This window comes from Amblyraja radiata, chromosome 1 (genome assembly GCF_010909765.2).
Source record: "Amblyraja radiata isolate CabotCenter1 chromosome 1, sAmbRad1.1.pri, whole genome shotgun sequence".
Classification (NCBI taxonomy): domain Eukaryota; kingdom Metazoa; phylum Chordata; class Chondrichthyes; order Rajiformes; family Rajidae; genus Amblyraja; species Amblyraja radiata.
In genome coordinates, this window is record NC_045956.1 from 110,353,511 (window position 1) to 110,377,921 (window position 24,411).

At 46.9% G+C, this 24,411-nt stretch overlaps 1 protein-coding gene across 1 annotated transcript in view; it reads right to left on the bottom strand.

Annotated features, from left to right (window-relative positions):
• Positions 1–1,390: 1,390 nt before the first annotated feature.
• Positions 1,391–24,411, bottom strand: part of pdcl2 (phosducin like 2) — a 41,069-nt gene continuing 18,048 nt past the window's right edge. Inside the window, exon 6 of the mRNA XM_033034394.1 lies at positions 1,391–1,539. Within this exon, the coding sequence (XP_032890285.1) occupies positions 1,391–1,539 (149 nt within the window). The remainder of the gene's footprint in view (positions 1,540–24,411) is intronic.

The window sequence follows — 24,411 nt, forward strand, 5'->3', positions numbered from 1 at the left end:
AAAGGAGGAAATTCATGGGAAATTCAAACAGGAGTCCAGGTGAGTACTCATAGTGGTGCATCAAATAAAGGCAGGCACTAGCAAAACGGCTGATTGGGAATGGATGTGTTGGGAGATGCTGTGCATTGAGGTGCAAAGTGCTTTGTTTATGGGTAAGTGTTAAGGCTTTGGCTCACGAAGCTTCATTGGCTCATGAAGTTTCAGCAAGGAGGCTTAGCTGAAGGTGGCAGCAAGATGAGGTGCAATCCAATTTTGTTTCTAATTTTCCCACTCCCCCAACCTGTCCAATTCACCCTGCATTCTCATAGCATCGCCCTCACAGTTCACACTGCCACCCAGCTTTGTGTCATCTGGAAATTTGCTAATGTTACTTTGAATCCCTTCATCATTGATGTACATTGTAAATGGCTGTGGTCCCAGCACCGAGCCTTGCGGTACCCCACTAGTCACTGCCTGCCATTCTGAAAGGGACACGTTAGTCCCTACTCTGTTTCCTGTCTGCCAACCAATTTTCTATCCATGTCAGCACTCTCCCCCAATACCATGTACCCTAATTATGTACACTAATCTCCTATGTGGGACCTTATCAAATGCTTTCTGTAAGTCCAGGTACACTACATCCACTGACTCCCTTGTCCATTTTCTTAGTTACATCCTCAAAAAATTCCAGATTAGTCAAGCATGATTTCCACTTCGTAAATCCATGCTGACTCGGACCGATCCCGTTACTGCTATCCAAATGTGCCGCTATTTCATCTTTTATGATTGACCAGCATTTTCTCCACCATCGATGCCAGGCTAACTGGTCTATAATTCTTTGTTTTCTCTCTCCCGCCTTTCTTAAAAAGTGGGATAACATTAGCTACCCTCCAATCCACAGGATCTGATCCTGGATTGGAAAATGATCACCAATGCATCCACAATTTCTAGAGCCACTTCCTTAAGTACCATGGATGCAGACCATCAGGCCCTGGGAATTTAACAACCTTCAGTCCCATCAGTCTACCCAACACCATTTCCTGCCTAATGTGGATTTCCTTCAGTTCCTCCATCACCCCAGATCCTCTGGCTACTAGTATATCAGGAAGTTTGTTTGTGTCCTCCTTAGTGAAGACTTATCCAAAATACCTGTTCAACTCATCTTCTCAAAGGCTTCTCAAATGGAAAACTGGTTCACGAATACTGCCCACCTATGATTAAAATTAGTCAATTCTGCTGAGTTCAGAAGTTTGGAGATTTATTTAATTCATCTGGTACTCAGACATAGCAAAGTCAGCTCGCAAAACTAACAAGCATGCGGATTTATTACAAAATAAAAATGGATCAGAATTCGTTGATGTAACATATTATTTAATCAATACTAATGATCTGGTAATATTTGCTGTCAGTATCACGCATCATCTTCGTGGTCACTTTCATTAGAATGTCGAATAGAGCATTCTTTTTTTGTTGATACCTTCATGTCCACAGTCTTTTTTTTGTGTTTCTCTTCTAAATCTGCCTTTATTGCACCTGTCTTTGCTAGTTTCCGTTCCAGCTCTGAAAAAAAAAGAAAATGACAGTAGTGTACATTAATTAGTCACGATTAATGCCATTTCACTTGAGATTGTAAATCAAAACATCTAATAATGCACAGCACATTATTGTTTAGACTACTGTAGTGCAGACAATAGAAAATAGATCTCATTGTCGGCGCTGAAATTGGTGCATTCAAATGAAAGAAGCACTGTCTTCGCATCCTGAAAGGTGGACACTCGGAAAGTATTGCAAAGATTTACATGGGAAAATGAAATGATAAAGAAAGCAATCATTGAGGGTGATTGGAGATTGGACCCGAATATAGCAGACTGGAATAGTCCCAATGGGATTCTGAGAGGAACCTTGATGGAAAGAAAGGTCCACCTAGTCTCCACCTAATGATCTGTTGAAAGTGGAGGTTGGTAAGGTGAAAGGTGAGGCAACAGTAATCTTGTTGCTCTGGGAGAAAATTAATGGAGTGAGGACAAAAATACAGGAAGTGATACTATTAAGGTCTGTCATTTATGGTGAATGTTAATCCTAGGTTGAGCAATAAGGACGATGTATTGGAAGCACTGGTGTGGAAGTTAGCAGTGTCAAAACACTTGCCAAGAAACAAGAAGAAGACAGTAATTCTTACAGAATGTCGGTGAGTGAAAGTGTTATGTAGTGGTCAGTCAGAGCATCCCAGATCTCATCAATTTTGATCAATTCTTCCTCCTCTTCCGCCACCTGCTTTATCACTGGGGTCAAATCCCCTAGCTTCTCATTGTAAATTTGGAAGCAAACGTTGAGTTTCTCATCAAAGTAATTCAAATCATCACTTTTACCTGTTCTCCTTTCCGCCTTGTTTAATGGTTTCATGACAAGTTACTTGAATTGCTAGCGTGAAGAAATGTATATCTCTATATTCTTTGCTTTGGAGTTTTGTTTTACAGGGAGCATTTCTTCCAAATTCAGAAGGTAAATGGAAGACTTCCAAAGAATTCTATGAGTGAAGACCAGATCTCTGGCTCTGAATTCAGTATCCATATTTAATACTTTAGTCTGGTAATTGTAAAGAATACAGGGTGACTTGGACAGGTTGGGTGAGTGGGCAGATGCATGGCAAATGCAGTTTAGTGTGGATACATATGAGGTTATCCACTTTGGTAGCAAAAACAGGAAGGCAGATTATTATCTAAATGGTGTCAAGTTTGGAAAAGGGGCAGTACAACGGGATCTGGGGGGTCCTTGTTCATCAGTCAATGAAAGTAACCATGCAGGTACAGCAGGGAATGAAGAAAGTGAAGAAAGTTGGCCTTCATAACAAGAGTTGAGTATAGGCAAGGCAAGGCAACTTTATTTATATAGCACATTTCATACACGAGGCAGACTCAAAGTGCTTCACATAAAAACATGTCATACAATAAATGAAATAATAAAATGAAATAAAATGGAAGAACTAAAAGAAAAGAAAAGCAAAATTAAAAATGCATTATAAAAAGTGCAAAAGTTAAAAGTGCAATGTAGTTAAGATTTAGCTGAAAGCTAAAGTAAACATAAAAGTTTTCAGTTTTGTTTTAAAAGTGGTCAAAGTTGAGGCAAGTCTTAAATCTTCAGGAAGTTTATTCCAGCTATTTGTTGCATAGTAACTAAATCCTGCTTTCCCATGTTTTGTATTTACTCTGGGAATCACTAACAGATTGGTTTCAGAAGATCTTAGCGGTCTAGAAGGCTTATATAGTGGAAGCATGTCAGTGATATACTTTGGCCCTAAACCATGTAGTGATTTATAGGTGAGCAGCAGGATTTTAAAATCAATTCTCAGACATACAGGGAGCCAATGTAAGGATTTAAGAATTGGTGTAATATGCTCAAATTTTATAGCATTTGAGCATAAAATAGGAGCAAAGAGGTCCTTCTGCAGTTGTATAGGGCCCTAGTGAGACCACACATGGAGTATTGTGTGCAGTTTTGGTCCCCTAATTTGAGGAAGGACATTATTGCTATTGGGGGAGTAGGTTTACAAGGTTAATTCCCGGGATGGTGGGACTGACATACGATGAAAGAATGGGTTGACTGGGCTTGTATTCACTAGAATTTAGATGGATGAGAGGGTATCTTATAGAAACATATAAAATTATTCAGGAATTGGACACGCTAGATGCAGGAAACATGTTCCCGATGTTGGGGGAGTCCAGAACCAGGGGCCACAGTTTAAGAATAAGGGGTAAGCCATTTAGAACGGAGATGAGGAAACACTTTTTTTCACACAGAGAGTTGTGAGTGTGGAATTGTCTGCCTCAGAGGGCGGTGGAGGCTGGTTCTCTGGATACTTTCAAGAGAGCGCTAGATAGGGCTCTTAAAGATAGCGGAGTCAGGGGATATGGTGAGAAGGCAGGAACGGGGTACTGATTGGGGATGATCAGCCATGATCATGTTGAATGTCGGTGCTGGGTTGAAGGGCCAAATGGCCTACTCCTGCACATATTGTCTATTGCCTACAGTCTATAATTGTTGATGTTTCCATCACTATCATCAAAAATCCTGACCCTTCATTTTATGAGGAGCCGATCATGTCAGACATATTTATCAGGCAGTGTCTCCCGGATGGAGGTGTATTTTGTATGGCTTTTGTATGGCTTGTATTTTCTATGGCTGGAGGTGTATTTTGTTGATCAGGTCACCTTTTAATTTAACCTTCTCACCGAGGCACAGAAACTATTGTGGGTCTACTGCTAATTAAAGACAAGTCACATTTTCTCGCCCTAGTATGCAATTGTTTTTGTCAGGCAAGGTACTACAGTGAAAAATACTGGCTAGTCTTAGTTAAAAAGTTATGTGCTGATGCTACGGAGCTGAAGGTGCCGACTGTAAGGGAAACCCCGATCTCAGGGGAATCCCCGACCTCGCGGAGACTCGTAAGTACTGTACCTGTAAACACAGAGGAGGGCTCCTTGGAGTACGGAAACGTGGCAGTCGGGCAGGACAACAAGTAAATCTGAAGCACAGGGGACTTTGGCTCCCTCTACCTACCATCCTGCTACCTAACGTACAGTCACTAGAAAACAATGTGGAGGACTTAAGGTCAAGGCTGCTTTACCAAAGGGAGCTGAGGGAATGCTCTGTGTTCTGTTTCACAGAGACATGGTTCACCCCCAGCACCCCAGACTCAGCGGTCCAGCCTGAAGGGTTCTCCATCCACCATATGGACCGTACGCAGGCATCAAGGAAAGGGAGAGGATGGGGCGTCTGCCTCATGGTCAACTCTTTGTGGTGCTCAGACGCGGCAGTCCTGTCCAACTCTTGCTCTCCGCACCTGGAACTGGTGGTGAAGTGCCGCCCCTTCTACCTACCGAGGGAATTCTCCTGACTGCGGTCTACTTCACAACCCAGGCGGACGTCCGTCTCGCACTGGAGGAGCTGCACGCCATGGTCAACAAACACCAGATGTCTTACCCCGAGGCATTTACCACCATAGCCGGGAACTTCAACAAAGCCAACATTAAGAAATCGCTCCTTAACTTCCACCAACATGTCTCCTGCTGCACCAGAGGACCAAACACCCTTGACCACTGCTACACAACCATCAAGGATGCCTATCATTCTACCCCTCGCCCTCACTTCGGTAAATCAGACCATACTGTGGTGCTGCTTCTTCCTGCCTACAGGCAGCAACTGAAGAAAGCACCTCCAGAGGTGAGGACTGCAGCACAGAGCTGGTCGGGGGCGGGGGGGGGGGGGGTGGGGGGGGGGGGGGGTGGCGGAGTAACAACTCCAGGACTGTTTGAGTCTGTAGACTGGTCAATGTTCAGGGACTCGGCAACAGACCTGAATGAATATGCCACAGTCGTTACAGACTTCATAAGTACAATATCTTTATTTGTCATTTGAACCTCGCATGAGGTTCAAACGAAATTTAGTTTCTGCAGCCATACAATAAAAGAACCAAGACACACACCAACACTATTCACATAAACATCCATCACAGTGAGTTCTTCCTCACTGTGATGGAAGGCAAAGTCTTGTCTCTCCCCTGCACTCCATTCCCCTCCCGAAGTCGAGGTCAAAGCCCCCGGCGGGCGCTAGTCCGCGGCAAATTAAAGCCGCGCCGGGCATTGTAGGGCCTCCCTCCAGGTCACTCTCAACCCCGCAATTCGGGCGGGTGAAGTCGCCGCTGCCGGTGCCAGGCAAAGCAGTCTCCCACCGGGGACCCGCGAGCTCCCGGTGTCACCATCCACCGGAGCCGGGCCGCAGCAACGCGCCACCACAGCTCTCCACGCCCCGAAGCCGGCCAGCTCCACGGAGGTAGGTCCACAGCTCCACAGCAGCTCCACAGCAGCTCCACAGCCCTGCAGCAGCTCCACAGCTCCACAGGCTCCACAGCTCTGCAGCAGCTCCACAGGCTCCACGGCTCCACAGGCTCCACGGCTCCACGGCTCCACAGCTCCACAGAGGTAGGTACGAAGCTCCCCAGCTCCACAGGCTCCGTGACTTGAGCCTCCGGGTCGTTCCGGTGGAGGCCGCTCCACGGCGCTAGGCCCCAACGGCATCGGAGACCCGACAGGGAAAAGGTCGGGTCTCCATGCAGGGAACAGATTGAAAGTTTCCCCCACCCACCCACCACCCCCCACACATACACATTTAAAAAAAAACCCGCTACAAACTAAACCCTCAACAGGACAAAAAAAACAAAAAAAAACACAGACAGACTGCAGAGGCCGCTGCGACGTCGGTCGCGCCGCCATGAAAGAAATGTGTGGAGGACTGCATCCCAGATCCGCATTCTTCTGAAGACCAGATCCTGGGCATTCAGGTCTGGAGATAGAGGTCTACAAGCAGTCCAGATACGACCTTGGTAAGGCCATCAAAAAGGCCAAAAGGGACTTCTGCTCCAAGCTGGAGGATGCGACAGATGTTCGGCACCTGTGGCGGGCTTGAATGCCATCACCTCCTATAAGGCGAAATCAAGGGGAAGCTTAAATGTCAGCGAAGCATCACTCCCTGACAAGCTCAATGCGTTCTACTTAAGGGCTTGTCCCACTTGGCCGTCATTTGCGCCTCATTTACGCGTCATATGTAAAATAGGTCGACTCTTTGTGGCACATTGGTAGCGTGTGGGTAGCGCGGGACGGGCCCATGGAGAGGCGTGGAGGAGTGTGGAGTTGCGCGTGTATCGCGCGGCGCTCACAGGATTTCGTGCTGCGTCAGCGTGCGTACCCAATTGGGTACCATTGGGTAAGCACGCTGATGCATTGGCGTCGCACGCTGCGTCCCGACGCCTCACGTGTATCGCGTGGTGACGCATGGTTACGTCACCGTGCGTAACCGTGCATCACCGCGCGGCGCAGGATATTCTAATTACATCACGCACACCGGACGGCATGATGACGTGTGATTTGCGCGCGACATCGCGCGTAATGAGGCGTCAACCTATTTTGCGTATACCATCGCGCCTGGACCTGATGGTATACGTGTTTTAAAAACCTGCGCGGCCCAACCGGCTGGAGTTTTTACGGAAATTTTCAACCTCTCACTTCTGAGGTCTGAGGTTCCCACCTGCTTTAAAAGGGCATCAATAATACCGGTGCTCAAGAAGAGCAAGGTGACGTGCCTCAATGACTATCGACCAGTGGCACTAACGTCTGTGGTGATGAAGTGCTTTGCGGGGTTGATTATGGCACATATCAACTCCTACCTCAACAAGAACCTCGACCAACTGCTGTTCGCTTACACTGGCTCTCCACTCTGCTCGGGCTGTTGTTCATAGACTACAGCTTGGCGTTTAATACCATCATCCCCTCCAAGCTGGTTACCAAGCTCTCAGATGTGGGTCTCTGCGCATCCCTCTGCAATTGGATCCTCGACTTCCTCAACCACAGACCACAGTCTGTCCGTATTGGTTGAAATGTGTCATCCTCGTTACCAATCAGCATGGGAGCACCTCAAAGCTCAGCCCCCTGCTGTACTCACTCTATACTCATGACTGCGTAGCTGGACATAGTTTGAACTCCATCATCAAGTTCTGATGGTGATGAGTCAGAGTATAGAAGTGAGATCGACCGATTGACCAAATGGTGCCAGCACAACAACCTGGCTCTCAACACCAGCAAAACCAAGGAACTGATTGTGGACTTTGGAAGGGGTAGGATAGGGACCCACAATCCTGTTTATATCTACAGGACGATGGTGGAAAGGGTCAAGAACCTCAAATTCCTGGGCGTGCATACTTCCAAAGATCTTTCCTGGTCCCAGCACACTGACGCAATCATAAAGAAGGCACATCGTGCCTCTACTTCCTGAGAAGATTACGGAGAGTCGGTATGTCAAGGAGGACTCTCACGAACTTCTACAGGTGCACAGTAGAGAGCATGCTGACCGGTTGCATCGTGGCTTGATATGGTAACTTGAATGTCCAGGTGGCGAAAAGATTGCTAAAAGTTGTGACCACTACCCAGTCCATCATTGGCTCTGACCTCCCCACCATCAAAGGGATCTATCGCAGTCACTGCCTCAGAAAGTCTGCCAACAAGTCTGCCAACATCATCGAAGACCCACACTATCCTGGCCACACACTCATCTCTCCGTTGCCATCGGGAAGAAGGTAAGGTACAGGAGCTTGAAATCCGGAACATCCAGGTTCAGGACCAGCTTATTCCCCACAGCCATCAGGCTATTAAACTCGCCATCAAACAAACTCTGAACAATAACAGCCATGTATACTTTACACTGTCTCAGGAAAGTAGCAAAAATATTCAAGGTGTACAGTAGAGAGCATATTGACTGGTTGCATCACGCCTGGTTCGGCAACTTGGATGCCTCGGAGCGAAGAAGACTGCAAAAAGTGGTGAACACTGCCCAGTCCCCGGTACTGACCTCCCCACCATTGAAAGGATTTGCAGGAGTCGCTGCCTCAAAAGGTGAGCTGACAGCATCAGACACTCACGCCATACTGGCCACATACTCATTTCACACCTGCCATTGGGAAGAAGTTCTAGGAGCCTGGAAACTGTAATATCCAGGTTCAGGAATAGTTACTTCCCAACAGTCATCAGGCTATTTTACTTCGGAGTCACGTGAGTGATTCCGTGAAGAAGCCCCGCCCGTCCGCATGCGCGTCATTACGTCTGACGCATGGTGCAACGACGGGCTGGCAGGGCGCAGCTCCACCAGCGGTAAGTTAAAACCCGCAGGTAGGTTTTTTAGAACTCACTGTGGTCGTCTTTTGCGGACTGGTTTACAGGAGCTAGCAGGACTATGGAGAAGACGTTGAAAGGAAGGCCGAGGCGCGCCGCCGGGAAAACAGCTGGAGAAGACTGGAGTGCGGGCAGCGGGCGGGCGCCCATTTCGCCTTCTGAGCCGCCGGTAGCGCGGCCAGTGGCAGCTATTCTGGTGCCGTTTGAGAGCACCATGGCTACTCCTGTGGGGAGAAAAGGCACCAAAAAATCAGTAAGGCCCGTGGACTCTGATGAGTCGGGCCAGGAGGATTCTCCTCCCACTATGAGCGACGTCTGTGGACGTCTAGCAAAGATGGAGCACCTGATGGAGAGGATGCTCCAACACGATATGTTCCAGGAGGAACTTTATATCTGTGGGTCACCCCATGGGCCCGTGGCAGCAGCCTCTACTAGAGGGCTATATAGGGAAGACCTGCTCCGTGAAGAGGAGCCTTATATCCGCGGGTCTTCTTGGGGGCCCATGGGAGCAGTACCTTTAGAAGGGCTGCATAATGTCTCCCTCATGGAGGAGGTGAGCTTACCAGGGCAGTTTTGTTCTGACCCTGAGGTTGGAGGTATTGCGGAGCAGCATACCCCAAGGCATGAGAGCCAAGAACCAGGGGTGCCAGACATGGCATCCAAATTTGCCATACCAACGGGAACGGGTGAGCCGTTAGACGATGACCTGGCCAGACCATTGATTTTACTTCGGAGTCACGTGAGTGACTACGTGAAGAAGCCCCGCCAGTTTGCATGCACGTCATTATCGTCACTCGCATGGCGAAAGCACCGGACTGGCAGGCACGTCGCTGCCTGCCAGCGGTAAGTTTAAACTAAAAAGGTAAGGTTTCTATTTCTTAGCTGTGTTTGATTCCGTGCAGGAACCTCTTTTTACAGAGCTTTCCTGTCGGTAGTTCGCGAAGCCGACGAGGGAACCAGCTACGGGCTGTGGGGAGAACCCGGTTCCGACCGCGCAAGAGGGCAGCTGGAGCCGGGTTCGTGATTTTTAGTCACTGACAACACGGTCAGTGACTTCCAAACGCTGGGGAAATCCTGCAGCAAAGTGGCGCCCAGACCGCAGTGGTCCCCAGGATATGTGGTAAAAAACGGACCAGAGAGGTCAACCCTAGTGCCGGTAGGGTTCCCCTCTAGTATGGTATACAGACGCTGGGGTTCCCTGAGAGGGGAAATCCAGTGGCAATGCGGTACCCAGACCACAGTGGTCCCCAGGATATGGGGTAAAAAACGGACCAGAACGGTCAACCCTAGTGCCAGGAGGTTTCCACTCTGGTAAAGTATACTAACGCTGGGGTTCCCGGGAAGGGGAAATCCAGCAGTAATGGGGCGCTCAAACCGCAGTGGTCCCCAGGGTATGGGGTAAAACCGACCAAAATGGTCAACCCTAGTGCTGGGAGGGTTCCCCTCTGATAATGTAGGAAATTTGGAGGTTGGCCAGGATGGAGCTCCTTATGGAGAGGATGCTCCATCTAGATACACTAGCAGGACTTGTGTCAACGCGGGCTTATGGGAGAGCCCGCGCCAGCAGCGCCTTGGACAGGGCTGCTTCATGTTTATGCCAAGTCTGTGGCAGTGCCGGGTCTATGGGAGAGCCTGCGCCAGCAGCGCCTTGTAACAGGGCTGCTTAATGCCTTCCTTTTTTGGAGGAGGGAGCATGCCGGGTCAGTATAAATCTGGCGCCGAGTCTGAGGGTAGAGTTGTGGAGCATACCCCAAGAGATGAAGGGCACGAGTCAGAAGTACCATTCCTGGCAGCAAGGTTTGCCATCCCAACACAATGCAGTGAACACCGCTTAGGGGGACATTAGAGACAGCCGCCGAATCTTCTATTCAGGTAAGACCTATTCAACAGGGAAAACCAGGAGGACGCAGCACAAGCCAACAAGGCCGATCAAGGCCAACAACGAGCAAAGCTTCATCGTTTCGGCGACAACGCACCCCACGTCTTCATCGGCGGTAAGCGGTTCACTGAATCTGGTGGCAGCATGAAAGCGGGCCAGAGGCTCCACACACTCTGCCAGTTCTACTCTATAACTAAGGACCACTTACAAGTTGGTAAGATTTACACTTGGTTGCATAATACACAAATGATTAAGACATTATCATCTCCTTAGAGGCATCTAATCATGTAAAAACTGGACAATAATAGCATTCCAAATAGGTTGGAATTGGGCCAGAATTGTGTTTTGAGGCAGGCTCATTATTTTTGGTCAGGATTGCCTTTGAAACAGGCTCGGGAAATTGGGCAGTTGTTTTTTCAAGGCAGGTCCAGAATTGGGGCCAGAATTGTATTATGGCCAGGATTGGCTTGCAAGACAGGCTCGGAGATCAGGCCAGAGTTGTCGTTTAAGGCAGGCACAAAATGATGGCAGGCGTGGCCTGTTCATTATGAAAGATGGCTGATTAACAACCGATTTTCATAGGGTGTTCCCATTTACAGGGATCATCTGAGATATTTGAAGGAGGCAATTGCTATGATGAGGCAATAATAACAGTATGATGACAATAAGCATTCAAAGCGGACTACTTAGAGTTCAAAAACATTGTTATGCCTTGTCTGGATGATATTTTAATGCTGTAATTTTGCTAAAATCCACAGTGTCAGTCTCAAACTATATTTAAGAATTTGGGCTCCTCTATACAGTTAAACTAAGTTGTTACCAAATAGACTTGTTGGTCATTGGGATTTACCTTTAACTATTAATTGGCCTATGATGCCGCCCTGGGCCACAGATTGCAGTTAATAGAAACCTGTAACAGCCTTGTGGTTATAATCAGCCTCTATTCATTAAGGCTAATTGGCAATATAATAGCTGTGATTCAGTTGTGCAAGTGGGAGAATTGACATCATGCTAAATGGCAAACTCTAAAGTGCCATGTAGGTCATTGTTAATACACCGATGCTATTTTACTTCAGAGTCACGTGAGTGACTACGTGAAGTGCCCGCCAGCACGCATGCGCATCATTACGTCTAACGCATGGCGCAGCGACCGGTTGGACAGGCGCGCGGCTCCTGCACCGGTAAGTTTAAAAGCCTACAGGTAAGTTTTAAACTTACTTCTTAGGTTGTCCTTTGTTCCAGGAAACTCTTCTCGCAGAGTTTCATGTGGGATATTACAACGGTAACCCGGTCGGACCGCGGGGTAACCAATTGCACCGCGGGGATGCGGGTGGCCGTCGGGTTTGCTGCTCGAGTCGCTGACAGCGACTCCCGAGGTATTTAATTTCGGGCCGCGGGAGCGACTCCCGAGGTATGTAATTAGGGGGGGGGGGGGGGAGACCAGACCAGACCAGACCAGACCAGAGATCCCCTCACGTTACTAACGACTACATCACCCTTAAGTCTCCTATGGCGGTAGTTTTCTAAAGCTGGTAGCAGCCAGGGAACTGATTCTGTGGGCAGAGGTTTCAGGCTTAGGCCCAAGCTGGCCTTCAGGGGAAATATACTATCCACGCACCTCGGCGGTTCTACCCTCCAAATCAAGGACGGGAATGAGACCTCCATCAGGGGCCTTTGGGGTTACCTCAAGACCACCGGTATCTACGCAGGTACGCGAGTCTGGGTTCCGTAACATGGGTTGTGTGGTCTAGTTATAGTGTATTCTTAAGTATGGCTATCAGAGTGGGCATTTATTTAGTTGCCACTAGGTCACGTCGTGACTATCATACCAAGAGAGAATTATTTTCACGGCTTACACCAACTAATTGTGTAGTAGAATCGGACCTGCCATGGCGGTCTTAATCACTGGTTGGAAAGCCTTGTTGAGCTTTAATTATCAGTCACCTGTGTGAGCTATACATGGTGGCATTATGGTAATTAAGCTCATTAAGGGACTGTGGAAGATTCTTCCCCAAATTGCCAATATCAATTAAGTAATCAAATCCCTTGTTAACTGGGAGGGGCGTCTTCATTCAGGTAAACGTCTTCGCCCATGACAAATAACTGGCAGGTTTGTGTCCAGCATTTCTCCCACTATGTCTGACGTACGGGGACCAAAGGCGCTCCAGTCCTTCTCTGTAAACTGCGTTAGCATCGGAAAGGAGCAGGATTCGGAGTCACTAGCACGTGCAGCCTGTTTGGGGAATGAGGTTACCAACAGAGCATCGATTTGCACAGCTAGTCCTGGCGGCTGCTGAAGGAAGCAACCAGACAAACCCAACTCAGAGTGAGTGCCAAGGCTTGGGCATCTATGTCAGGCGAGATTGGGATTCGCCAACGCTCCATCTAAAGGCATATCAGGCAGCAGCTACTGGTTCAGGGTTGCAAGTTCCTCCCACTCAAAGGACGGAGTGGTAGAGAGAGTGCTACAGGACTATGCACATGTGCCTGAAGCAACGCCTGGTTCAGGGTTGCCATTCCTCCCACTGGGTTGAGCGCAGTGATGGAGATGGTGCTAAAATATATGCACACATGCCTGAGGCACACCTGGTTCACCGCATAAGTCCTCCTAATCGGATGTATAAAGGGTGAAGATGGAGCCATATATATTATAAGACCATGGGAGATGGAGTCGCAAAACATGGTGCGTACGGAGGCATGCACAGACAAGTTGAGGAGGCGGATGGTGACAACGGATTCAGGTGAAATTACTTCCACTCTATAAGGGTGCCTAAGGTGAGTATGGATTGACTCCAAACAGGAACGGAATATGACTTTGCCGGGATCCCATGCTTAATGCATAATGCACGATGGTAGCATGAGAGAAAATGGTGCTTTGCCTCTACAATTGCTGCTCCTGTCGGTGACGGACTAGCCACTAGAAGAGAAGTTGGCCAGCAGCATCAGCGATCTAATGAGAATGACAACATGGACAGAGCCTGCGAATGAAATTTCGCTAGAACTCCAGTAAGGTAAGGGACCTGGTTAGAGACGCTGGTAAGTTATTTACCTCCATGAAAGTCACTATGGTGGACGAAAAGTATTCAGCATTGCTCCACATAATTTTGTCAGCAAATCTTCAGTTATATTACAAACAGATGCGAGGCCTTAAGATGAGAAATTACTAATACCATCTCTACTCACAGAGGTGATGGGATTTGCATGAATGATCTGTTCTTCAGTTCTATGGCACCGGCTACCTTTAAACACTAGGTGCATGCTATGGGTTAAGGGTTCTGCGAATATGCATAATCAGCATGTTCAAGTCCAAGTTCGTACGCTTTGGTGGTGTCATAGGTTAATCACTTGGGTGGAATCAAGTCTAAGTAGCCAGGGATGGCTTACCTAACCTCTTTTGGCATCATGTTAAATCTATGTCAAAACAGAATGGATGATGGATCACTAGTATTTTGATGACTTATGGAACACTAAGATCGAGATGTTCCATCCAGGCTCAATCACCAGTAGAAATATATTATATACTAGACCAAGTGCAGACCCATTGGGTCTGTTCCCCCAACGTGTGGTTGTGGGGGGGGGAGGCGGCATGCAGCGTCACACACACTAACTAACCCCCCCCCCCCCCCCGCACTCACGCTAATTACCCCCCTTGATATTATATTAATATTATTAATTTGCTCCTTTTACCCCATAAACACCCTGTCTACTGACGCACAGCCCCCAACTTGCAGTCACATCTAGAGAGGTGGGGGTAGATAGTGAGGGCAGAGAGAGAAGGGGCAGAGACAGAGAGAGAGACAGAGACAGAGAGAGGGGCAAGAGGGAGAGGGGGGTGGAGAGGAGGAGAAGAGAGTGGGTGAGGGGGGAAAGGTGGGGGAGGAGGGGGGGTGAGAGTGAGGGGGAGAGAGAGGAGGGGGTGAGGGAGAGAGGTGGGGAGCAGGGAGGGGGAGGTGGGGTGGAGGGAAGAGGGTAGGGGGTGTGGAGGGGAGGGGGTTCAGTGGAGGGAGGGGATGGAGAGGGGAGGAGTGGAGAGGGAGGGGGGAAGGGGGAGGGGGAGGAGGGAAGGGGGTAGGGGTGTGTGGAGGGGAGGCTGGTTTAGGGTAGGAATGGTGGGGGAGGGGATGGAGGGGAGAAAAAGAGGGGGGAGAGGGGAGGGAAGAGGAGAGGGGGGAGAGGAGAGGGGGGGGAGAAGGGAGGGAGGGGGGGGGGGGAGAGGGGGAGGGAGAGGAGAGGGGGAGGGAGAGGAGAGGGGGGGAAGAGGAGAGAGGGAGAGGAAGGGGAGAGGGGAGAGGAGAGAGGGGGGGAGAGGAGAGAGGGGGGGAGGGGGGAGAGGGGGGGGAAGAGAGGGGGGGAGAGAAGGGGGGGAGAGAGAGAGAGGGTGTGCTGGGAGGGGGAGAGGTGGGGAGCAGGGAGGGAGGAGGGAAGGGGGAGAGGAGTGGGAGGGGAGAGGAGAGGGGGGGAGCGGAGAGGGGGGGGGGAGCGGAGAGGGGGGGGAGCGAAGAGGGGGGAAGGGGGGGGGGAGGGGAGAAGAGGAGAGGGGGGAAGAACCTAAAAAAACATTTTAGAACCAAAAAATACATTCTGTAAGCATTGTAGAACCAAAAGAGACACTTTTTGCAAACATTTTAGAACCAATAGACACTTTTTGCAAACATTTTAGAACCAATAGACACATTCTGCAAGTGTTTTAGAACCACTAAGGACACTTACATTTGAGTAGACATGTGTTCAGTGTTATTCACAGCTCAGAGAAACGTGACCCTCTGCCTTCCTCCATCTTGAAGAGACTGTGAGGCACACCACTTCCTTGTTTTATAATCCCTCCCCCTGCCGCCAGCAGGGGCAGCAGAGAGAATGGGGAATTTTGTAAAAACATTAATATCTCTGTCATTTTTCATCGACGGGAAAAATCCTCGGCACACATACGGCGGAGGGGGGCTCTGAGCAAGGTGGCCAAAAATGACGGCCGTAGGTGGCGGCGTTCTCTCGGAAATCGCAGCACAGATGGCCAAAACCGGTCAAGAACAGACTTAGTTATATATATATATAACCCCCCTCTCCTCCATATAGTATATATATATATATATATATATATATACTAGACCAAGTGCAGACCCGTTGGGTCTGGTCCCCCAACGTGTGGTTGTGGGGGGGGAGGCGGCATGCAGCGTCACACACTAACTACACCCCCCCCCCCCCCGCCCGCACTCACGCTAATGGAGATGGGGGAGAGAGAGAGAGATGGGGGAGAGAGAGAGAGAGGGGGGAGAGAGAGAGAGAGAGAGAGATGGGGGGGAGAGAGAGGGAGAGAGAGGGGGGGAGAGAGAGAGGGGGGGGGAGAGAGAGAGGGGGGGGAGAGAGAGAGGGGGGGGAGAGAGAGAGGGGGGGGGAGAGAGAGAGAGGGGGGGAAGAGAGAGAGGGGGGGGGAGAGAGAGAGAGGGGGGGGGGAGCAGAGAGGGGGGGGGGGGGAGAGAGAGGGGGGGGGGGAGAGAGAGGGGGGGGGGGAGAGAGAGAGGGGGGGGGGGAGAGAGAGAGGGGGGGGGGGGAGAGAGAGGGGGGGGGGGAGAGAGAGGGGGGGGGGGGAGGAGAGAGAGGGGGGGGGGGAGAGAGAGAGAGAGGGGGGGAGAGAGAGAGAGGGGGGGAGAGAGAGAGAGGGGGGGAGAGAGAGGGGGGGGGAGAGAGAGAGGGGGGGAGAGAGAGGGGGGGGGGGGGGGGGAGGGAGAGAGAGTGCCTTTTTACTTCAACCCAAACAACTATTTGCAGGCAGTGTTTTTTACCTCTAACCATATTTTCATTTTCAAACCAAATTAAGGGTACTCACAGTGCTGTAGACATTTGTCAGTGTCATTCAAAGCTCTGATTGAGGCACACCACTTGCAGAGACTGATTGAGGCACACCACTTGCAGAGACTGATTGAGGCACACCACTTTCTGGTTTTATAGTCGCTCCCCCTCCCTCTAGCAGGGGCAGCAGAGAGAATGGGGAATGTTGTAAAAACATTAATATCTCTGTCAATTTTCATCGACGGGAAAAATCCTCGGCACACACGCGGCGGAGGGGGGCTCTGAGCGAGGTGGCCAAAAATGACGGCCGTAGGTGGCGGCGTACTCTCGGAAACCGCAGCACAGAAAGCCAAAACCGGTCAAGAACAGAGTTTTAGTAATATAGATATCTATATATCTATCTATCTACTGGTGATTGAGCCTGGATGGAACATCTCGATCTTAGTGTTCCATAAGTCATCAAAATATATATATATATGTGGCATGGCAGTGGCGATAGATGCACTCTCGCTACTCTGGGGGGGTTTGTCTTCCTCCATTTTGCCTTGTTGGTTGGGTCTTGCAAATATTCCGTGAATCCACTTCAGGCATTTTGTAGTGACGGTCCTGTGCAGTCATGGTTCCCGCTGATGTTGGGAATCATATAAGAACCTTATATGATTAATTCTAACATAGTATTGCTGGTTCAGCCGTGACTCGGGAAACCATCCTATGCATGATAATCAATTAGTTGACATATATACGGCACGGATAACTGACGACTGGGAGTTCATTTTCGAATGGGTCTTTGACATAATTAGTTATAGTACTATTATCTGTGCCAAATGTGCCTTCTCATCATATTTCTGCTAGAAGCGGGACCCACTCTGTTGGTTTTCACCCTCTGATATCCAGATTCATGAAAGGTATCTTCACTCTAACCTCACAGGCTAGACACGCAGAGATATGGGATGTTAACATTGTGCTGACGCCGCTTCGCCGGTGGGCTCCAGCTACATCCCTGTCCTTGGTCAAACTCACTTACAAGTGGTTATGCTCATGGCACTGGTTCAGCGCAATGGGTCCAGTCATTGCATAGCGTGACTGGTCAGCATGGTTACAGCTGCAGGCAAATAACTATTTATGTTTATGGCTTAGTCAAACAGAGTAGACCAGGGGCATCAGGTCTAACTACAGTTTGGGCATACCCTATGGACCTTCGGTTATGTGTGGTCATCTACTACTATACGTTAGGTCACTTAGAGCCTTAGGGGCACGGATCTAGCAATGTTTGTCAGTTACATGAACCTCGTAGAAGGTATCAGTATAGACCATCTCCAGGTTAACGGGTTCTGGCTTATGCAGGAGTGACTGACTTTTGAATCTCAGTCCACCACGGCTGTAACAGTTCAGCGGTAGGGGTATGGACGTTCTACGGTACCACATCCTAGTGTCTCCAGGGTGGCCAAATGAACGATCTTTCAATACATTGTACAAACCCATTGCCAGACTGGGGGTATTTGCCAACTCAATTAGTTCTGTCTATAGTTCCTCCTGAATGACTGGGGTTACTATTGTGATTATTGGTTCATAGAAGAGCATCAGCATGTCTACATCTATGACATGTCTGAATGCATGATTATGTTTACTCATCCTTGGTCAATTGATGTAGTGTGTGACGCATGGACTCGTTCCACGGCATGAAGTCACAGAGCTTTAAAATCTTCACGTAGTCACTCACGTGACTCCAAAGTAAAATAGTAAGATTAAACGAGCTTACCAGTTTGAAGTTTGATCTTTATTTTATGAGGAGTTACGATGAGGGATTACGTGCCCTCCGCTCCCAACCCCTCCTCATAAAACTCAGCTGGTAGTTCTAGCTTCTCGAATCTTACTATTCTTAGGTCAATGTTTCCTGTCTGTGACTGCAAACCGCTGCTTTGAAGAATGACGCGCATGCGTGCTGGCGGGCTCTTCACGTAATCACTCATCGTAACTCCTCATAAAATAAAGATCAAACTTCAAACTGGTAAGTTCTCGTTTAATCTTCCTGTTACTAGCTGAAGCTACTAAAGTCACTATGATGGACAAACAGTATTCAGCATTGTTCCAGCAGTTGGTCAGTAAATATTGCAGTTATATTGCGAAATAATGCTAATGGCCCTAACGTGGGAAATTGCGAAGGTCATCTCCAGTTTGGAGGTGGAGGAGATTTGCATGAATTACCAATTCTTCAGTTATTGGTATCAACTATCTATAGACCCTACGTGCATTCTATGGGTTAAAGAGTGATTGAGCGAATATGCGTAATCTGCATGCTCAACTTCAGGTGGATACACTATGATGAAAACACTATGAGAAAAACATTTTTCACACAGAGAGTGGTGAATCTCTGGAACTCCCTGCCACAGAAGGTAGTTGAGGCCAGTTCATTGGCTATATTTAAGAGGGAGTTAGATGTGGCCCTTGTGGCTAAAGTGATCAGGGGGTATGGAGAGAGGGCAGGTACAGGATACTGAGTTGGATGATCAGCCATGATCATATTAAATGGCGGTGCAGGCTCGAAGGGCCGAATGGCCTACTCCTGCACCTATTTTCTATGTTTCTATGATGGTGGCATATGTTAGTCACATGGGTGCAATCAAGTAAAAGTATCCGGTAATAGTTTACCTAATCTCATTTGCCACTGGTGTATCATCAAATACAGATCAATGCCAAAACAGAATGGGTGTTGGATCACACAGTATTTATGAATTTCTGGTTCAATGGAACACCGAATATCGATATGTTGCTTTCATGCTTATTCACAGGTTGCAAAAATATGTGGCATAACAGTGGCGAAAGATACATTCTCGCTACAAGGAGGAGGAATGGTCTTTTATGTCTTCCTCCATTTTGCTTCATCAGTCGGGTCTACAAATAAAGTCATCAAGATCCCGCTTTGGGTTTTTCCTACTGTCTGATTGGCCTATGCAGCTTAGATTCCCGATTTGTCGGGAATAATAATACAACCTTATATGGTTATTCTAAATGTAAATTTTTTTGCTGGTTCAGGCTGTGACTCGGGGAAAATCAGCCGTTGCATGATAAAATCAATTTATGCTCTGCAGATTCTGAATAGAATGCCCTACGGCTTGGGTTGTCACACTTATCCTGGTATGTGTTCACCCCAGATTGCTGAGATAGCACCAAAAAAGGAAAAAGCAGTACATTTCTTTTTCAGGAGATGGGAAGTGTTGGTTAATGCTAATGTTACATTTAAAACGGTACAGATTACTGACACCTTGGAGTTCATTTTAAATGGTCTCTTGAAAATAATTGAGTTATAGGGCCATTAACTGTGCCAACGTGCTTTCCCATCATATTTGCTGCAGCAAACGGGACCCACTCTGTCGGGTTCACCCCAGATATCGAGTTGTAAAAGATATATTTAACATAAGTTCTCCCAGGACAAGTACAATGCAGTATGGGATATTGACATTGTGTTAACACTATTTCACAAGGGGGCTCCAGTTACATCCTTAGTTTTGGCCGGCTCTCATAAGGTAGTCATCCTACTGGCGCTGGTTTAGCGCAACAGGTTCAGTCGCTACATATTGCGAAGTAACAGGATGATTACATCTGTAATAATATATATAATATTTTATGTTTATAATTACTTAAGCACAGCAGAAGGGGTGTCAGGTCTCAAATTAGTTCAAGGCATACCCAGGGACCTTTGGCTATGTGAGGGCACACATATACAACAATACGTCAAGGTCACCAAGAGCCTTCAAGGCTCTGAACTTGCAATGCTTGTTAGTACAAAACTTTATAAAACGTATCCGGTCAGACCATTTCTAGGTGATAAAACGGGGTTGATTTATGCAGGAGTAGATACTGATTCCAGATCTCACTGCACCAGGGCTGCTACAAGGGTTATTTATGTTCCGCTGGACCACATCCTAACGGCTGCAGCATGGTCAAACGAACTATTTTCCAAACGTTTTATAATAACCCATTGCCAGACCAGGGGTATTTGTCAACTCTATTTTACTTTTTATTTATAGTTTCCACCCGGATGAGAGGCGTTACTATTATTATTACTTCATTGAACAGCATCAGCATGGATTAAATCTGTCATGACTGTATGCATTATGAATGTTTTCCTCTTTTGTCAATGAAGCAGTTGTGGTTGTGTAGACTCGTTTCTCACGGCATGAAAGCACAGAGCTTTGAAATCTTCACGTAGTCACTCACGTGACTCCGAAGTAAAATAGTAAGATTAAACAAGAACTTACCAGTTTGAAGTTTGATCTTTATATTATGACGAGTTACGATGAGGGATTACGTGCCCTCCGCTCCCAACCCTCATACAGGTCATCTGGTAGTTCTAGTCTTCTCTAATCTTACTATGTCACTTCAATTATTGTTATCTGTGATTTCACACCGCTGCTTTGAAGATTGACGCGCATGCGAACTGGCGGGGCTTCTTCACGTAATCCCTCATCGTAACTCCTCATAAAATAAAGATCAAACTTCAAACTGGTAAGTTCTCGTTTAATCTTACTATTTTACTTTGGAGTCACGTGAGTGACTACGTGAAGATTTTAAAGCTCTGTGACTTCATGCCGTGGAACGAGTCCATGCGTCACACACTACATCAATTGACCAAGGATGAGTAAACATAATCATGCTTTCAGACATGTCATAGATGTAGACATGCTGATGCTCTTCTATGAACCAATAATCACAATAGTAACCCCCGTCATCCAGGAGGAACTATAGACAGAACTAATTTAACGATGGAAGAAACGGCAAAAAAATATGAGACACCTGCCAACTGTGCCTCAATCAAAGTGCCTACTGTTAACCGTGCCATCTGGGGGCACATGGGTGCAAGCATCAGAGCCCAGGAGTTAAGGCTCCAAAAGATCTTAAAGCTGCTTGGGTCAAGCATTACTGCCTTTGCAAGATCAGTCGATGGGGCGCCCCTGTCTGATGTACAGCAGGATGCTTTGGCCCTTATGTGCAATGCACATTTCAAAATAAACTGTCTGCGGAAGAGTGCAATAAGACCAACTCTCAACCCAAAGTTTGCAGCTTTGTGCAAAACAACCAATGTGCAGCCGCCGAACCTGCTGTTCGGTGAGGATCTGTCGAAACAGGTCAGAGAACTGGATGACGAGGCGAAGACGGTTGGTCTCATTAAAGCACAACCGACCGGTAAAATTCAGTTTTGCCGATTGCACCCCTATAGACGGTTCACTGAGGCTGGTTCGGTCAAGGGCCAAGCCGGGCTCTGCCATCTGTGCGCAATTGGCGTATCCCAACACTTTTTCCCTCCAGAGCTCGGAGGCAAAGGTATCCACCAGCGATTATGGAGGTAGGTGGATCTGGTTCTGTTCAGGACATGTCATATACGGATCAGTCACAAGTTGGGGGTAGATTGCAATTGTTCTTCAATGAATGGTGCTGCATAACATCAGATTTGTTTATACTGGAGAGTATTCAGGGGTTCCGAATTGAGTTCATTTTAAAATTGCGACCACCCACACAACATACACCGAGTCGGACATTGGTGTTTTCACAATCAGAATCTTTACAGCTAAACGCTGAAATTGAAACGTTACTTAAAAAAGGGGTAATTGAGAAGTCGGTTCATCAATCTCATCAATTTGTGTCTAATATATTTCCTAGACAAAAGAAGGATGGTGGGTGTCGGATCATTCTTGATTTAACTCGACTTAATTCCTATGTCTAGTATAAACATTTCAAAATGGAAACTTTTGTTACTGCTAAACAATTGGTTTCCAAAGTATATTATATGGCATGTATAGATCTGAAAGATGCGTATTATTCAGTACCAATTCATTACGATCACCAGAGATATTTGAAATTTAGCTGGATGAGACAACTGTGGCAGTTTAAAGCATTGCCTAATGGTTTAACCTCAGCTCCTAAACTATTTACGGTGGATGTGATTACTGCGGCCTGGAGGGATAGTACTAAGAAACAATACGTATCTCATATCAAGAAATGGGAGATGTTCTGCTTGCAGTCAAATATATCTTATCACACTGCAAGCATACCTGATGTATTGGAGTTCCTTGCCACGTTATTTTGATGAGCAACTGAGTTATAGTTCCATCAATAGTGCCAGGAGTGCCTTATCGTCCTATTTATGGCAGGGATCGGAACAACATTCTGTTGGGTCTCATCCATTAGTATCCCGGTTCATGAAGGGTATTTTTAACTGTAATCCTCCTAAGCCTAGGTATAAGGAAATCTGGGATGTAAGCGTAGTTCTCACACTACTTCATCAATGGGCTTCAATTACATCTCTGTCTTTGCAAAGACTCACTCTTAAAGTAGTCATGCTCATGGCGCTCGTTTCAGCGCAACGTGTCCAGACATTGCAAAAACTACGACTGGACAGCATGGTTTCTTCTGTAAATAACATTACATTTTATGTTTATGATTTAATCAAGCAGAGCAGGCCAGGGACATCTGGGATTAAACTGAGCTTTATGGCATATCCCATTGATCTACGGCTATGTGTAGTTACACATCTAGGACAGTATATCGAGGTCACTAAGAGCCTTAGAGGCTCCGAAATTACGATGCTCATCAGTCACAAAAAAACTCATAAGAAGGTGTCGGTACAGACCATTTCTAGGTGGCTGAAACAAGTGTTGGATTGTGCCGGAGTGGACACTGATGTTTTTAAATCTCACTCCACCAGGGCGGCATCAACATCGGCAGCGAGGGCACTGGACGTCCCTTTAGACCAAATCCTCGGGGCCGCAGGATGGTCCAATGAAGGGACATTTCAACGGTTTTATAATAAACCTGTCCTCACGCCGGAAGTATTTGGGCATTCTATTTTGAGTTCTGTTTTATAACTTCCCCCTGGGAGAGAGGGGTCGTTATTGTTTCTTTTGTTTATTAAAACATTAACCTGTATGATTTGAATTATGTTGAATACATTATTTATTCATCCTGTGTCAACTGAGGCAGTGGGTCGTATGGACTTGCATCTACGGCATGAAATCACAGAGCTTTGAAATCTTCACGGAATCACTCACGTGACTCCGAAGTAAAATAGTAAGATTAAACGAGAACTTACCAGTTTGTAGTTTGATCTTTATTTTATGAGGAGTTACGGTGAGCGATTACGTGCCGACCGCTCCCGGCCCTCATATCACAAAGGTCATCTGGTAGTTCTAATCTTTTGAGTCTTACTATGTTACTTCGACTGTTGTTACCAGTGATCTCACACTGCTGCTTTGAAGATTGACGTACGTGCGGCTGGACGGGGTTCTTCACGTAGCCCCTCATCGTAACTCCTCATAAAATAAAGATCAAACTTCAAACTGGTAAGTTCTCGTTTAATCTTACTATTAAACACTACAACTGCCAAATAAGCTCCAAACTACATAGAAGTGGGGGCATAGGTTTTGTCTTTTTGCTCTATTATTGTTTGTTTATTTGTTTATTATATTGTTATATATTTATGATATGTTTGTGTATATATGTGTGTGTATATGTGTGTGTATATGTGTGTGTGTATATGTGTGTGTGTGTATATGTGTGTGTGTATGTGTGTGTGTGTATGTGTGTGTGTATATGTGTGTGTGTATATGTGTGTGTGTATATGTGTGTGTGTATAGATGTAGATATATGTGTGTGGATAGATGTAGATATATGTGTGTGGATAGATGTAGATATATGTGTGTGGATAGATGTAGATATATGTGTGTGGATAGATGTAGATATATGTGTGTGTATAGATGTAGATATATGTGTGTGTATAGATATAGATATATGTGTGTGTATAGATATAGATATATGTGTGTGTATAGATATAGATATATGTGTGTGTGTGTATAGATATAGATATATGTGTGTGTATAGATATAGATATATGTGTGTGTATAGATATAGATATATGTGTGTGTATAGATATAGATATATGTGTGTGTATAGATATAGATATATGTGTGTGTATAGATATAGATATATGTGTGTGTAGATATAGATATATGTGTGTGTATAGATATAGATATATGTGTGTGTATAGATATAGATATA